Source organism: Platalea leucorodia, assembly GCF_965183815.1.
Source record: "Platalea leucorodia genome assembly, chromosome: 4".
NCBI classification, from domain to species: domain Eukaryota; kingdom Metazoa; phylum Chordata; class Aves; order Pelecaniformes; family Threskiornithidae; genus Platalea; species Platalea leucorodia.
In genome coordinates this window covers 102622192-102639964 of record NC_138826.1, presented here as the reverse complement: position 1 = coordinate 102639964, position 17773 = coordinate 102622192, and the positions used below count along the sequence as shown (strand labels likewise).

General features: G+C 40.9%; 1 protein-coding gene across 1 annotated transcript in view; it reads right to left on the bottom strand.

The window, feature by feature from the left end:
- Positions 1-5365: 5365 nt before the first annotated feature.
- PTPRZ1 (protein tyrosine phosphatase receptor type Z1) overlaps positions 5366-17773 on the bottom strand; it is a gene marked incomplete at both ends in the record, with an annotated part of 144846 nt that continues 132438 nt past the window's right edge. The window contains 9 exons of the mRNA XM_082308438.1: positions 5366-5506; positions 7941-8076; positions 8710-8852; positions 9143-9289; positions 10772-10900; positions 11924-11997; positions 12290-12383; positions 14515-14661; positions 15599-15734. Of these exons, the coding sequence (XP_082164564.1) occupies positions 5366-5506; positions 7941-8076; positions 8710-8852; positions 9143-9289; positions 10772-10900; positions 11924-11997; positions 12290-12383; positions 14515-14661; positions 15599-15734 (1147 nt within the window). The remainder of the gene's footprint in view (positions 5507-7940; positions 8077-8709; positions 8853-9142; positions 9290-10771; positions 10901-11923; positions 11998-12289; positions 12384-14514; positions 14662-15598; positions 15735-17773) is intronic.

Below are 17773 nucleotides of genomic sequence, written 5' to 3'. Positions count from 1 at the left end.
CATTCTGGAATTTATTCTAGTGCCAGCTCTCCATGCCAGATAAGGTCCCAGTTTCTTTCTGAGATGGAGGTGCTCGAGCCCCGTTACACTCGGACTCCCTTGCCTCAGTGTTGTACGCTCTCTCTGCCCCGATATTCCGGCAGACGAGAATTACGTCCCTCTTCAGGAACTGGAGCACAAAAGTGTGACTCCCAGCCAAAGGGCATGTGCTTATAGCACAATAGCCGCTTAAGGGGAAAAAAAGCTGGGGTAAAGCGATTGTGATTAGGCTGGAAAACTAACGAGGATGGGGAGAAAAAAAATTTAGCTTTGAGTGTCCAGCAGAATTTATCAAGGCAAATCAGACCATCTCAAATACACTGTGACTAATCACAGGGTCTCGGGATGTGACTTTGCTAAATCAAGGGAATGAGTTCAGTAAACAAGAAGTTTAGGTGGGGGTGTCTGCTTTTTTGGTTCTAAAAAGAAGAGAATGCAATTGGAAACAGAGGGGAATCAGGGGAACTGTGGCCAGGTGCCCTGGGAGACTTCTCTTCCCTCTTGTCCCTTTGAAAGTAAGGTCCCTAATCCACCAAAGCACGAACCTGGGAAAGAGAAATGGATGGTCAGACCTTAGCCCTGCTGCAGGGAGGCAGTGAAAACCAGGACTGTAGCCTAGGACGCCTCAGACCGACGGCAGTAGTTGGGTCCCCGTTTCTGTTTTTAATCCCAACAAGACAACACGGCTCCTCTGCTCCCCAGCCCTGCTTTGCTTACGTTTCAGAACAATTCGAGAGAGAAACGACTTTAACTTTGCTAAACTCCTCTTGAAGTAAGCATTTACCAGAGAGAATTTCAACCCGTCTGCAATAACACACGTTATCCTAGGATGCCGCGACGAACGGGGCCAGGTAAAGCATTGTGATCAAACATTGCTAACTAGGGTAGGCAACTGATTTTCAAAGTCCATGCTAAGGTCTTTACTACGCTGTTGCACTGATAGCTATGAGTTTGTATGACTCCTCGCCATCGTTTGTTGCTGACTTTTGTAGAGCTTTTCCGCAGGCATTAAATCACACCACCACAATCCCTAAAAAGTTGGTGATGTTAGTAAATTACTGAAGTTTTCTTCTTTTTTTCAATTCTCTACTCACTTGTGATTTCTTAGGAGGAAGCTCACTAATCAAGTTTTCCTTGGCACACACGACTTACAGCTCTGTAAAAAAAAAGAAATCTTAAACTGAGATTGTTTATTAATATCCTGCTTCTTGCAGGAGATAGATAACATCTTTTCCACACTTGACCCAGTTTGAAAAGGCAGGCTATATGTCTTTTGAGTCTGTAGCTTGGATTACAAGAAAAAAATTAATTAGAATATGGCCTTTGTCTGAGAGAGGAACTGACACGCATTTATTAAAATCTATAATCCATCACAGTTGAAGATTACAGAAGATTTTTTATGATTCTTATTTTTTTCTAGATCAGAACCAATATGTGTGAGTAAAGAGATTATCCTAAGCACTTATGTTTTAAATAACTTGTCAGCATGCTAAGATGATGAATGTGATTACAAACATCTCTGGAAGAAACCTTGAACGACAGCTGATTCCTTGGATTATCGTTTTAAAATGTCTGCAAAACATTTAGGTTGAAAGAAACAGTTATATCAAGATGGGATTTTAGAAAGGAGGATTCCTTTTTCGCTTTTGGTCCACAGAGGCTTGAAAAACAGTAGAATTAATTGGCCTAAAAAAGACTTTGTATACACAACTACATGAAACTGTAAATACATGAATAGAAGATATCAAAATAAAAAGCATGAAGTTATGTGAGCCTGCAAGCCAGTTTTCCTAAAAAAAAGGCCGGAGAAGTAGCACATGAGCATTCCAGTTTCTTCTGTTGTGTGCTCCTGTGGTGAAGAGCAGAAGCGTATGATAGGAAGATTACGGAATATAGTTTGCAAATGGCCATAAGATCACAATTAACCTCTCTCCTATGGGCGCCCCTAGAGATTAAAAAAGGAAAAATTGTGTCTATGTTTTTGGAGTGAGAGGGGGGGAATTATACAGCATCGCTGTCCCCGTTAGCCGAGATGTGCAAGCGGAGGGTGTCGGTCAACCTGAGTCATTTAGAAGAAGTAGTAAGGACCCCCGGCCACCTGGGAGCAGAAGATACTCCCTTCTGCAAAGAGCAACTGCTACACACCTTTGTGTACCCCAGCTTTGTGCCCGAAAGCTGCTAAGAAAGTGGATGTGTAATTCACCAGTGGTGTAAAAATGTGTATCATTTGGGACAATGAGCCTGTTCTGTACATTTGTAACTCTCATCGCCCCCAAAATAACACAAATATAATAAGAAAAAAAATCTAGATCCTATTTTTCAAAGGTGTTTAACTTGGCTAGGGATACATTGTAAGTTCAGCTGCACTTAGAAGCGTCATCTCAGCCCTGTTCTTCCCAGACTTCAGAATTAGCAAATACGCAGGTATGACAAGGACCACAGGAAAAAAAAAAAAAAAGTGTAAAATGTGAATAAAGATGTCTTGGCTCAGAAAAGTAGGTTCCCACATTTCTGAGTTATTCAACCAACTAGTTACGGCTGTGAACTAGAGTGGCAAGTACCAGTATCTGCAGGCACAGGGCTGCCCCCGGCCCGCGGCTGAGCTCCCTGCACAGACCCGAGAAACCGCTGGGGACGAGAAGGGCAACTGCTGAGGAGAGCAGGAGCGAGCAGCTGACCCAGGTTAGGAAGAGCACCATGAAGGCTGGCCGCGTTTCGTGGGTGGCACACGGGGAGTTACGGGGGGGGAAGGCCAAACTGTGGTAGAGACCTTTTGGAAAGAAAAGCTTGCAAGGCCAGAAATAGCAAGGTAACTGCTGATAATACCCTGTACGGCTGAGACGATCTAAGTGGCAGCATCAGAGGTTTCACATTTGGGTATGGATGTAACAAAACTGGGGCCCATGAAGAAAAGGTAATTGGGTTGTTTATCTACAAAGAGACAGGGAGACCAGGGTGGAGAAACAGAGGGATCGAGGTGAATAGGGGAAGAATAAGCAAGGGGAAAATGGAGAGAAGAGGGGTAAAAGGGGATGTGTGCATGTAAGCAGGCTGCTGGCCAGTACCCTTGCCTGTCTGTGCCCTGTCCTGCCTTCTTTTTAAATCCTGGTCCTATTTTCTGTGTGATGAATCCTGTTTCTACCACTCGCTCTAGTGCGTGTGCGTGTGTGTGTATCCCCCTGTGTGGCACACGTGCCCGGCGTGGTCCCTGGCCGGACCTGCAGAGGGGAACTGGGCTGAGACAGGAGAACCATCCTGCATTCGGCTCTGGCGGACAGGGAAACCCCGGGGCCCTGAGCCCAAGGGATTCAGCCGCTCCATAATGCCTGGGACTGCATTACTGCGGTTAGGAAGACAAGTGGTCAAGTGTAAAAGAGAATTCAAGCGCATTAATACGTTAACACAGTTTTACAAAACAAACTATATGTTACATTGTCTTGATTATTTTGTCTACATGATTTTTTTTTTTAAAAAGAGGACAAGAGCAGGAAAAAGTCTGCTTTACTGCTAGTTACTCTGTCATTCTGTGCCACTCTGTCTCCTGGTCTAGCACCTTTGCGCTCATTTCATGTATCAACACTATGAGGATTTTTTGAAGTTTCCCCTGTGTAGATTCCTCTAAACCTAAAATTGTTTTGGCTTTGTTGCAGCTCCACCTATCCTCAATCCCACACTGCGGAAGGGGTCTAGATCTATCTGCTGACACACAGAGATCTCTCACACACCCTTGCCTCGGGACTTGTCTCCTAAAATCTCCCAAGTCCACATCAGGTCTGTCATCTCCCATCCTTATTTTTCATCTAAGATACTGTCCATTAGTTTCTTTGGCATTCTGGTCTAGAACCGTATCTCTGCTCTCAATATTTCTAGGTAGCGACTGAATGTACCAAAGTGAGAAAACAGCTGCTCTCACGGCCTCTGTTAGTTTTAAACAAAGATCTGTTCTGCTCCAGGCTCCTCTGCCCTCCTCAGTGCTGCAACCTTCAGCACAATCAGTATCTCTTCTTGCCAATTCAGAAGGTTACAGAACATAATTGAGTGGCCAAGTTGAAACATTTTGCTTTTGTGCTTGCAGAGATTACTCGCTTTACTGCTTCCCAGAGTTTGGCTTTTGCTTTGCCAAAGGAGGCAGCGAAGAGCTCAGCAGCTGAATGAACGATCTGAAGCGAAACCAGCGTGGAGAAGTCTTGCAAGTGGGCAATTAAGGCAATTTGGAGGCTGGGGACAGCCTAACGTGGACACTATGGGTACGGGTGGAAGTGGAGCAGAGATTAAATAACAAAACATAAAGGTTTCTAAAACTGTCTTCTGAACTTGCAGATTCCACAGGAAGAGCAGCCATCTCCACGTCAGTCTTGAGTCCTTATCCTCTAAGTAAAAGCTCTCTCATATGACAGTGAAGACTGTTTACTGTATGTGGTAGACCGCTAAGCACAGACTGGAATATTTATATTTATTTTTGCAATGCCATAGGTAAAAACAATTTAACAATGCCGAGTACAGGTGTTATTCTCATAAAAACTTCTCATTTCAAAACGAATAATTTCTATTTCCCACAAAAAGTTAAAATCACATGCAGCTATATGAAGGTTAATTGCTTAAGATGCACGATTATATATCAGAAGACTTTGTTAAAATAAAAACATACTGGACTACATCATTTTAACAAGGCAATTACACAGAACTAGAAAACTGACTCTGTAGTAAAATATAAAAATCTACAATTATAAATATAAATTTGGTCCATGGAATCACTACAGAAGTAGCAGTATTTACAGTAAGTATCAGATTACTATTCTAAATGCCTAATTGAAGTCTTAAAATGTTGAATGTTATGGAGAACAGTATTTTATTTACATTCTACTATATTAAAAGTTATATTTCTAGCAAATGTAAATTGTTATAAATACAGCAAATAAATCAAATACTAAAACCATGACATGTTTGTTTGTAATTAAGACTCCCCTAACATCTATAAATATGATAATTTTAAGTTAAAAGTAAAGCAAAAAACTAATACTGAAAAAACATACCACAATTCAATTCTTAGAAACACTGTAAAAGTCAATCAAGTTAGTCCAGACGTAACAACGTATTACAAGAAATCTTTCCAGAAAAGGCACACATTGTTAATGATAAAAGTTCTGCTATAAAGTCATATGTAACAGAAATGACTGTTTGAGCAACGGCTGGAATCTGATTATATATATAGTGACTGGAGAGATTCCCCCCCGCCCCCCCAAGTATAAAACTGAAAATATTAATGGTAAACTCCAGGTGTGACTGGTGTGATGTAGGTATGTGTGTGTTTAATTTGATGTGTTAATTAAACTAAAGATTCTAAACTTTCAGCCACGTTTCCATCGGGTAAAGCTGAGCCATTACTGTCCATAGATGCTGAAGGGTTTTCTTCTTGCCTTGTGCCGACAAGGCTGAGAATAGCTTTGTACAGAAACTGGTACTGTTCCTGGAGAAGAAAGAGGATATAGTCAGTGTGGTGCAGTAAGACTAGATTATCTTGTAACACTGTTACTCCAAATTAATTAACAGCTGATGTGTCAGTCTGTTAATGTACTGTGCTCCACAACTCATTGTGTTACTTAGCAGCTTTATTAATTTTCTGACTAACGGCTCCCCCTGTACACAATGTAAAGCACGTTAAGGAACACAGTACAGGTTGGGGAGAAAACTGTATTTTTCAGGAAATGTTATGTGCTAAATCTGATCCTTGTTAAAGTCAGTTGCAAAGTTCCCATTGATTGAATGGGGTCAGGATTAGGGGTACTATTTGTCTGTTGGCCTTTTTTTTGCCCTTGAATATGTTGGGTCCTGCACTTTGGTCACAACAACCCCATGCAACGCTACAGGCTGGGGGAAGAGTGGCTGGAAAGCTCTGGTGGAAAAGGACCTGGGGGTGTTGGTCGACAGCCGCCTGAACATGAGCCAGCAGTGTGCTCAGGTCCAATGGCATCCTGGCTTGTATCAGGGATAGTGTGGCCAGCAGGACTAGGGAAGCGATCGTCCCCCTGTACTCAGCACTGGTGAGGCCGCACCTGGAATACCGCATTCAGTTTTGGCCCCCTCACTACAAGAAGGACATTGAGGTGCTGGAGTGTGTCCAAAGAAGGGCAACGAAGTTGGTGAAGGGTCTGGAGCACAAGTCTTACGAGGAGCGGCTGAGGGAGCTGGGGTTGTTTAGCCTGGAGAAGAGGAGGCTGAGGGGAGACCTTATTGCTCTCTACAACTACCTGAAAGGAGGTGGTAGCGAGGTGGGTGTTGGTCTCTTCTCTCAGGTAGCAAGCAACAGGATGAGAGGAAATGGCCTCAAGTTGTGCCAGGGAGATTTAGATTGGATATTAGGAAAAAGTTGTTCACGGAGAGAGTGGTTAGGCATTGGAACAGACTGCCCAGGGAAGTGGTACAACCACAGTCCCTGGAAGTATTCAAAAAACATGTGGATGTGGTGCTTAGCGACATGGTTTAGAGGTGGACCGGGCAGTTAAGTTAACAGGTTGGGCTCGATGATCTCAGAGGTCCTTTCCAACCTTAACGATTCTATGTGCTCAATTTTTGCCTTCTGAATTCTATCATCCAGGCAGATTTTTTTCCTTTTTTTTGGTACTTGCAGTTACTGTTTATGTTTTTGAAGACCCTGCCAAGTGTAGGAAGAGAGACGAGACTTTGTGGGAAGATTCACTGAGGCGGCCACTGCCTAGAGGGAGCAGGGGCTCTCAGTTGGGTGCATTGGGAAATGGGGAGTGCCAGAAGCCAGCTGGGATGCAGTGTGGGCTGGGAAGGGGAAAACAGCTGGATGCTCTGTGCAGGGCAGCATCTCAGGAGTGCAGGCATAGCAAAGGCTGTGCTGCACCAAGTAACAGTGGATGGTCTAAAAGGGCAGAGGAATGTTGTGGGTTCTAGGGTGGATATATGAGGATGAAGAATTTCTGTGATTGAAGGAGTGGGGAGCAGTAAGACAGACTAAATAGAGTGGGGTTTGGGGTCTGGACTATTAGGTTGCACTAAGAGATATGGGGTAGAAAGATCAACGAATTTGAAAATCTGCAGTAGGAGGATGGGAAACTGCAAATCTGAGATAAAGGGCTCAGGTACTTGCTGGAGGCTCCTGGGGCAAAAGGAGTGAAGGTCCTAATGCTGCTGCTGAGGTGGGAAGAGTTCTCATTTTCACCGCATTGTCTGCCAGGCACCTCAGTCTGGGCTAGCTGGGCAGCACAAGGGGCGGACAGATCTGTGAATCCTGTGTCATGTCCTGTTTTTGCTGTCAAAAATGTGATAATGCTAGCCCTAACGTTTCACTCTTGAAGTGTTCTCCTTATTACATCCATTGTAGCTCCATAGCAGTGAGACTGGTAGTGGTATGACCAAAGGGGCAGAGTTCGTAGTTTTTCATTTCCGTGATGAATTTTCATTCATATGACACTGACTTAGTAAGTAATTCTTATTTGTTATACTTTTCATGTTTTTTTCTTTCTGTGAGTGCAGTGACAATGGTGTCATGTGATCATTCACCAGATTGTAAAAGATCAAAGTTTATCCTGAAATGGAAAACTAGGGTTAACTACTTCGGGGCTACCTGGAGTACAAATTTATTCCCGCTGAATTAAAAACTTCCTTTACATGACATAGTGCAGATTTTATGATGGTGGTGGCAGCTCTGCACATCTTGATTATGACCACTTGATAACCACATAACAGGTTTTCATGGGAAATACTTTGTTTTGGAATAAGCAGCAGGTCCAGTACAGCACCTCTGGAAGACAGTTTTGATTAACTCATGCAGAAAGTAAGATGCCAATGCTTCAGTAACGTTGCCCTAAGATCTAAGCATGCTAATAATACCACACATAGGAAAAAAATATGCACACATTTTGCTTAGTACTTACAATGTCTGTAAAGACTCCAGGCCTCATCAAATTTATCATCTTCGCTACCTGGTAAACATCCACTGAGTTCTCATTTTCCAGCTGATGCATCAGTGTTGTTAATGCACAGAAAGTGCCTGCTGTCACCCCTCCATGCCTTTGTAAAGTAAAAAAAAAAACAAAACAAAACACAGAAAAAAAGTCTCTAGAAACTGGATCAAGTTTCTACAGCTGGAGAAAATACAAAATCCAGGGTACTGGTAAGATTAATATCTGTCATGTGATCTTTACACTTTCTGAAATAGGCCTGCCCAGCAGTGCCTTAACACAACCTTCACAGCACCTGGCTACAACTTCTGGAGAATCTTTAAAAGCCAGTCTTAGAGTTATTTCCCTACAACTGTCTACTAACCAAACCCTGAAAGCCTCAGGTCCTTCAGTATTTCAACATTTCAGTATTTTTGGCCATTATTAAACAGCTGGAGAAGGGTAAGGTGCCTCATCTAAATAGTTTTACTTCCTTCAATAATAGACAATGAAGCCCTGATTGATTTCCTCTCCAGTGCCCTACTCGATAATCATCTGGATCATCAAAATGATAGAACTGAAAAGAAAAAATTGAAGTGCAATAAAATACAAATGTTTTGCTTGTTGATGCAGCTGAAACAGAAGCAGCAGCACTATTGTTAGGTGCAGACTTTGCCTTGTTTCAGCAGCTTTCACTCTAAATGAGATGAAAGGATGGTTCTACCAAAACCCATCAAAACAAACTGAAAGCTGCAGTTCTTACTCGTCATGTACAATCATGGGTCCATCACGGTTGGAAGTTTCCTCTTTGATGATGCTGATCAGTTCGAAAGTTTTACTAATAGGACTATCAGGATTTGGCCATTTTGGACACTGAAAATGCCTCACTTCAAGTACATAATCATCCTACAAGAGTGAAAAAAAACATAGATCAATTTGGTAAAAGATTGACTGTCTTCATTCTTACCCTTCACCCTGTTCCAGTCCGGCTCCAGTCTCCAGATAGAGAATCCCACTCTTGTGGAGGCTGGACTACCCTGTTCCCCATGCCACCACATTACCTACAGAGGTTACTCCTTCCCTAGTGTTTCAAGGGCATGGAATTTTATCACTCATTTACCATAGAAAATGTAACAAAGTGTAGGCATTACCTTGAATAAATCAAGTCCTGAATTACATGTTTATGACAGTGTTACCTGTGTAGCTTCTAAAATAAAATCTTGGATTATGAGCTTCTCCTCGTTAGACAGACACTTGTGTTCTTCAGCAATCATAGTAACTTTGAAACTCTCACAGTTTATAGGCTCATCTTTGTTTGGCCAGTATACAAATTCATCTTCAGCCTCCAGGAAAAAGAAAGAAGCCATAAAAGTAAGTAATGTTGAGCTCTTAACATAAAACTTAATCCAATATAATAAATAATGTGTCACATATGTAATCAATGCAGCCAGCTAGATTTAAATTGACAAATCAGAATTTGAGTGGGATTACAAACATCAGAAGTGATGGTTTTCAGACACCTCTGTAGTGATGCTGACCAGAAGACTGCTGTACCCCGTGGAGACAGCGACCCACGTAACAGTCAACACGTGCTGTGCTGCGCTGTGCCACACGTCCAGCCTGGCCATCAGGCTGTGTTGGGGTGCCTGTAGCCCATGGCCACAGGATGAACTTAGCTGGTGGATTGTAACCTAAGAGCCTGCAGGCAGCTCCCGCTCTGTACCGATGATTATGCCACTTGCATGGCCTTGAGATTTAGATAAAGTGCAGCAAGAAGTTCTCATGAGAACATCCTTTCTGTTTGGCAGCAGAAATGATGAACAGAGTTGTTTTCTTTTAAGAAAAATCCTATAATCGTTTGAATGACCAAAATGGGGCTAACCTTTCCATGGACGGGAGCTGCATGGCATGATGTACCTTCATCAGCGGTACGTTCAATGCTGCACAACTCGGGGTTCCCAGCATCCATCTGATGGGATGTAAGATTGTCTATACTCCTTTACAGTGTTAGCTCTAATAAATAGCATTTTAAATGATACTTTACAGAGTCTGAGTGTCTTTCTTACTGGGATCATAATGAACCAGCACCTCCTGGCAAAACAACTTCGCTTATTACAAGGGCTAACTTAAAAATCCATCTGTTTTATAGGAATTGTAACATTCATAAAATATTTGATGAGAATAAAAAAACAAACATTGTCTTGGTTTTACATGTTTTTCCAATCATGCAAGACTCTCCAAAGCATTTGCATGGTTTTCCTCCAAACTCATTACCAAACACGATGCCCTCTCACACCTCAAGATTTCTCTAAGTACCAACCTAAAAGCTCTCAGATATTCCTGCACTTCTAGTAACTGAAAAACATATTCATTTGTTATTAAATTACACATGTGGGATGAACACGTGAGCTTCCTTTGCTGTTTAGAGTCAGATAAATCCCTGCTAAACACTTGTTTTTAACTTTAGGAGATGAGCAAGAAAAACAACCTCATATTTCTCCCCCTACCTAATAATGGCTGAAGAAGCCATATTAGAACTAAAGTAAAAGTCCTGGAGCAAAAACCTTGTATAACGGTTACTTCTGCCTTTGGCTCTTTTTATAAATTATACAGGAATGATTCAACACTTTCTCATGCCAGTTGCAATCTGCCCAGACAAGGATCTCCAGATTTCCACTAGATGATTTGGGGATTTTACACTCAGTACAGTATTATTAATCATTTTTTTCAAAATCCAAGATATTGTCTCATATCCTGCATATTTCAAAATGGTAATACTAATAAAATTAATACATAAACCCATAACAATCAGCCACAAAACTTACCATATTCTGGCTGTCAGGAAGCATGACTATTAGCTGGGCATTATGGTCCCATATCATTCTCCAGAAATCCTTGATAGTGTGTAGTAAGGGATGCTGGGTAATAATGAATTCATTACTTTGATAATAACCCTGCAAAACAAAATCAACAGACTCAGAATTGATGCCTAACTATTAACATTTAAAGGACGCTTCTAGTGGACAGAGCCAGAAGCCTAGAAAATAAATCGCAGACTTGTGACTCCTTTGGCTTCCTGCAAATATTAGAAGAATATAAAACTTCCCTTGCAGTATTTTCCAGATGAAAAGAATAAAATCAATTACACTGAAATAATTTTTAAAACTTCAAAATATTTAATAAGAAATAAAAAAAGACAAAAGAAATCAGTGGAGACTGGAATAGCCAACTCAGAATGAAAATACCTTAACTCATACACACATGCTAATTGTTCTACATTAGCCAGACTTCCAGAGGAGCTGGCGACATGAAACCAATAAAAGAATACTTGAAAGATCTGCAAAAATCCCAAGTGGTCTCTCAATTTGTACAGATGTCCCAGGTCCCAGGTTCTTACCACAACAGAGAGCTCCCTTGCACTAATGCACCTGATGGAGGCTCATGCACACACAGCACTGCAGGGAGCTTTCCTGCCTCTATCCTGAATGTCCAGGAAGCATTTACTCCTCCCTCTCAGCTAATGAGGGGAAAAAGAGTTGAAGAAAACCCAGGGAACAAAGAGAAAGCTGATGAGCTATGGTGCCTTGGGCTATGCCAGTTCCAAAAGCTCTGTAAGGTGACCAGGTAGGAAGGCAAACCACAATACAGCCATTAAAAACTAACCTGTTGTTAGTTAACACTTTTAGTTCATCTCAAAAGATCCTTCCATAGGTGGCATTTAGCTTTACCAGTTTTTTAAAACTATGATGGGATTTCTGGTTCTACAGATTGTTAAAGTGCAATGCACTTACCCAAACTGAAGAACAGTAATAACAGCAGTAATACTTCCTGGGGGAAGTAACTCTTTCAGGCAGCGTGAATAATGGAAGAAAGGAGCTTTCAAAATCAGAACTGTGCCACCCTAACTCGGGCACATGGCAGCTCTGAAAACAGCTATACAATGGGACATTGTTTTTCACCAATGGTCACTGACTTACCATAATATAGGAAGCATTGATGTAGTCTGTCCCTTCACCAGACAGTGATGAGATACCCACTCTGGATCTTTCCACTGTAAAAAAAGTCATTAACTAGTATGTATGTCGCAATGACTCATATATTAGCAATTATCTCGCATATCTCATAATAATGATAACACTAAGCTCCATCAATCAGGATACCCAGCCATCTATTTTGTTTTCTATGTGTAGTACTTAAATAATCTCTTCACTAAAAGTACTTTACAGAACATTGCTCCACACCAATGCAGATGCCTTCAGTTCTTGCTGAGGAAAGATTAAAGGTTTGACACACAGAGTCCATAAACAGCTTGCCACCCAGAGAGCCGATTTGAACAAGCTTACCAGGAATGATGGATGAAGTTCGGTTCTTTTCTCTGTTACACTGTTTGAGTGCAGTTGAATAATCACACTGCTGTGTGTTAGACTGGCTCAGTAACTGAAACAAGGAAGGTAAAAAAGGTCACAAAAGTGTACAACAGCAGTTCCTTCATTAGCTGCATTAAACAGAAGGGTGCATGTATTGCAGGCTAGCTGTCTCTCTTAACTTTAGGTATCTAGTTATCTGGCTAAACTTCTTAGCAAGTCATCAGAATTTTTTTTTCTTCACTGTTTTATCAGTTCAAATAATTCTCGAGCCCTGGGCCCATAAGCATGTCTTCAAATGAAATGCCACTTTATGTTGTTCCAGCCCCCCCAGTGCTTGTTGCCATCCTGGTGTCACTTCCATTTTGCCTGCACAGCTGGTTGTGTAACTTTAGTTTTGGAAAACAGCAAATGTCTGTGCAGAAAAATCTGCATTGTTATACAGATAGTATAGCTCCTGATGTGAGGTATCTCTAGATATCCCAGTTATGAGCTTCCTGATTTTCTCTCCAAACCTGTGAGAGGAAAGTAGGACTGATCTGGGGGGGTCTCATTGACTTACTTGTTTCAACTAATACAATTCAAAGAGACAAGAGTATGAGAAGGATTGAGTATGTACACCACAATGCTGTATATATACTGCTTAGGTGTGTAGTAAGTTTGGAAAGCAGGTTTTTCCTAGTTTTTAGGGTTTTTTTTGATTGCTAGAAAAATCAACCAGATTAATCATAATGTTCAAAAGAATTCAAAAGACTTTTCTGTGATGTTTTGGGCTGGGCACGTGTAGCTTTCAGACGCTGCCTGCTTTGGAAAAACAGATAGCAAACCAGGGAATTTCTATCAAAATGAATTAGACCACAGTTGTTTTTAATCTAAAACAGTTCTTCAGTAAAACAAGACTCCACATTTTTGTTATTATTTGAATAATTTTAGCTTGCAAAGGAAAATGAGATTGAATGAGACATGTCCCTTTCTGATATTTTTTTTTAAGCTCTTGAAATTGAAGCTCTACATGGCTCCTGCAATTTGCACTGCACACTCTGTGTTTATACATATTTACACACTGTTTGTTTATATTATGTGTTTTATTCTTTCATCTGTGTAGGAAAGGTGGGATGCTTATTTCTCCAAGCACATCACAGCTGAGATAAGAGTCCCTACTTTTCCCTAGGAAAAAACAGTGCAACACTGTCAGATCATTCAAGCCATAATAGCAGCAAACTGTGAAATCCTTTGTTATGTTTTCCTTATTCTGTTGTTCTGTATTGTTCATTATCTTGAAGGAATACTAGTTACTGTGCCTACATGACCAAAATACTTCAGAAAATAAATATATTAATATTTTTCATAGCCTCATTATCTACTGATATTTCCTATGGACTTATCTGCCTAAGTTTTTTATTTATGGTCCAATAGCTAACCGTAGAAAGAATACACATTATCCCATGCAGTCCTCCTTAGAATTAAAATCCTTAGAGAGAAAGGTTCTAATAATTAATTTCCTGTTAAATTAGGGAGAGCAAAGTCTGTTTTGCCACATAATCTGGAAAACATTTAAGTGTGATTTACTTCTCTGGATTCAAATTCATTTGAAAAGGTAGGATTTTCTGTGTTTCCTCTCTCAGTGACCCAGTGAGCGAGCTAGACCTCACGTTCTCCCCACAAGTCAATGAGCTGTTTCTCTCACAGATTCTGGGCTGTTACCCGGCTGCGTCTGCTCCTTCTCTGGGTGACTGAAAGCCTATGCACGTACACGCTGATCTCCACATCCACAAGCACCAAAGCGTTCACTTATTGCCTGCTCAGGTGAAATCTGTCTTCTGGCCAGTGTTGTACACTGAGGGAAATATGTTGATTGACCAATATAGCTCATGACATTTTCGCCAGAATGACATCTTTCCAGACTCTTGTTTTACCTTTGGGATCTTCGTGCAAAGGCATGTAGTTAGATTTTCCAAAGTCTACTTACTGGCCTATTTCTCATGCTCTTGCTTTTTTTTTTTTAAAATTCCTCGTTTAAGAGTATGCAAATAATTCTTTTGTCCGAACTGACTCCATTTATTTGTTAAATTGCTCTGAATTTAGGCTCAGCAGTTAAATTTTAGATAGAGAAAGCTAATGAAAGTTGTGTTGAGATACCTACTTTTAAGTCATTCAAGCTTGCAAGCCTAAAGCTTTTCATGTTACTATCTTGGAGAGCTCACCTTGAATTGTTTCTCCAGTCTGGTCTTTCCTGTCGGTCCAGGTATCAAGAGAGCATTAACATAGGCATGAATGTGAGTCTCAAGGACTTCTGTTTCTTTACTGAGTATCGCTTCAACCAGTGCATCGTGAATGAAGATGTATTGCTCCTAGGAAAATAAAACCAAACATCCGAGCTCTGATTATTTTCAGATACCCCTGGACACCTCTGGCTAAGCTGCCACTTCTGACGTGGTCAGTATTTCTTCACAGCGTGCTGCTGTAGGGGAGTTTTCTCAAAAGTGATCCACTACACTGAAGGCTGTCCCTCGCAGTGACAGCACACATTTACAAGCAGAATTGAACTACACCTGCAATGTATATATGATATAATACCAAATCCCCACCACCTGTGGTATCTCATGTTCACTCTCCCTGCCTTTCTTGCAATAAAGTGATCACTCCCAGTTCCTACTGCTATCCTCTATTTTCTCTTTCACATCCTTTGGAACAAGTGCCCATGCTGTTGTTGATTACCTTTTTTTTCTATTGAAAGGCACTGGGGAATCTAACCACCTGTTCTTGAAACCTGAAATAGACTTTCAAATACCCTGCTGTTGTCCTTATTGTTTTCTTCTGGTCTTTCACTATTCTACATATAATCTTCATTTTAAGGCAGCTATAGATAATCTCTCTGAAATAGCTTTTTTTCCTACTTTTTGTTGCCTGATACCAACTGTTTGATCAGGTTCAGTGAAGATCTGAACACCTGACAATGCCATTTCCTTAAAAAAAATCTATGATGACAAAAATGCATGCCCTGCCAAGAAAGCGCTACTGCGGGAAGCATGACTTATACAGACTTTCTCTCTTCTGAGTCCTCCCTAAAAAACAGCAAGAGCCCACAGACAGGTAATTTCTAGTGCATTGCTCTAAGCGAGACTAGAAGGATGTCTCTATAAAAACAAGGGAAGCAAAAGAGAAAGTCCAGTCTGGTGACTGGTTGCCAGTCTGTCTGGCGGTGCCAAAAAGAGGACTGTATCATCTCTCCTTCTGCAAACAGAAATAGTCTGTAATAGTCTCTCGCTATATATATTTTATTCTTACCTCAGTCTGCACCAAGTAGTTCCTTTGGGTACGTATGTGTTTTAAGAATCCAAATATGTTGACTGTCCCTTCATGCTGAATTTGCTGCAGCATGCTGTCTAACACTATGTACGTGCCTGTCCTTCCAACACCAGCGCTACAAAACAAAAAAATAGTCTTGAGCCTGAAGTAAAACAATAATGAAAAGACCTGTTTCTTATACATAGCTTTTTCAACAAACTGGTGCGTAGGGAAGATTTTCCTCTACAGATTATTTTATGATATGATATACTTTGATAAAACTTCAAGGCTGGTAATGAAGAAAAGTCTTTTCAACTCATCTTTTTCTTTGTTCAAGAATAGATCTAAAGATAATTTTCTCAAACGATTTTTAAAGTATCGATTGAAATAGAACTGAAATTGAAACAGAAGGGGCTTCCTGCAGGACTGCAATTTTCAGGCTTCTGATATTCCTTAGGATACTTTGTGAAGTATACATAGAAAAGGTGGCATATGTCAGAATTTGGGTACAGTTAATGTGTTCAAGTTCTTCTATGTTGAAACACACGTCACTTTAAAAGGAAAGTTGCATTGCGCCACCCATTACAGATATAGGAGATTTCAAAGATACCGCACTGAGGAAAACCCCAGGAAGGGGCAGAGCTGCTGAAGGTACATCTGTAAAAGAAAAAGCTTAGTGCTCTTCAGATACAGCTAAGATGGCAAGCAGTGGTTGAAACCCTTCTTAAAAAGGCAAGATGCAGAAGAAAGGGTTAATCAACTCACTCCTGTTATGAACTCTAACTCATTTAGCATAAAAACGGCTGTATCATAAGATTAAAATCCAACTTTTTCTTTCATAAAGTATCTGGGTAGGTAGTACGAGGTCAAGAGGTAATTTATTTTTATCTAGTCATATATAGAAATTAGTCTGTTGTAATTCTCCTCTAAGTTATGAGGAGCTGTTATGTGTATTGGTACATGTAACTTGAGAGCAACACTGTGCTGGGTCTGCGTGGTCCCTTACGGGCAGATCCAAGCTAAGTCCATACGTGGCTAATTCAGTCATCTCATCTCTTCCACAGAGGTGGCACAAAGCATGGGTAGTGTGAGCTCAGATTGCTGTAATAAACTGTCTAAATAAATGTGATATAAAACTGAAAGGTCCAGGTTATTAACACAGTATTAGACACAAAAAAGTATAAAGATTACCAGACATCATCTGTACTTGTTATGAAAGACAAAACATTAAAAGTACCAAAACATAAAAATAGCTAAAAAAAGTTTCATGAAGTTTGTCATCTGTGTCCTCCATATAGCCTGTAAAGATAAATAAAAGTTACATTTCTAACGCAAGATGACTCCTTTGAAATTCCATAGTGTGTGGGGACAGGTGAACTAAAAGCTGAACAAAACTGCCTACAGGCAGAGGTGAGTTATACCTATGACCCAATGGAGAGGTCTGACTGAAGCCACACAACTTACCACTGTTCACTTTTTAAAAACTCAATTTAATTGACTTATAGTGTATTGCTGATCTCTCAGCCCGCTGGCATAGATATCAGACTTGGCATTTTGGGGAAACTCTTATTTTGAACTTCCCGAGAACAGGCAGGATGTACACAGCAGCAGAACAACCAAAACATGGAGTTTTAATTTTCCAAGCTAAAAACAGATTTCAATCAGATTAGATAATCCCAAAAATAAAATATCTTCATTTGCAGCATTTGTGAGGCGACTTTACCTGTTGGCTTCCTCAGAGTCAGCTCCAGAAGGACAGAATTCATGAGGAGGTTCTCTTTCCAAATGTTCCATCAAAGGTGAGGTACTACAGTGGAAAACCAGAACCTGCTTATATATTTTACAATAACCCGGTCCTTCACGGGCATTGTGAAGTCATTCCAGGCCCTACAAGCCCTTTTTAACCAATTTTCCCTGAGCTGCCCAGTTTTAGTGAGCGCTGACAGAACACCTGCCTGCACACTGCGGCACATGCAGACCTCAAACCGTTCCCCAGAATGCTCCTCCATTGCAAATGACTGCTAGAGCGCAGAGTAATGTTAAAAACAGCAGAGTTGTAGTTCAGCCAGGAATAGAGTGAGTCTTCTTTTGTGGACAGAGCTCCTCTTTAGGATTACAGAGTATCCCTGCACCAAAGAAAGGATGAGCCAAAAACATCCTAACGATATATTTGCA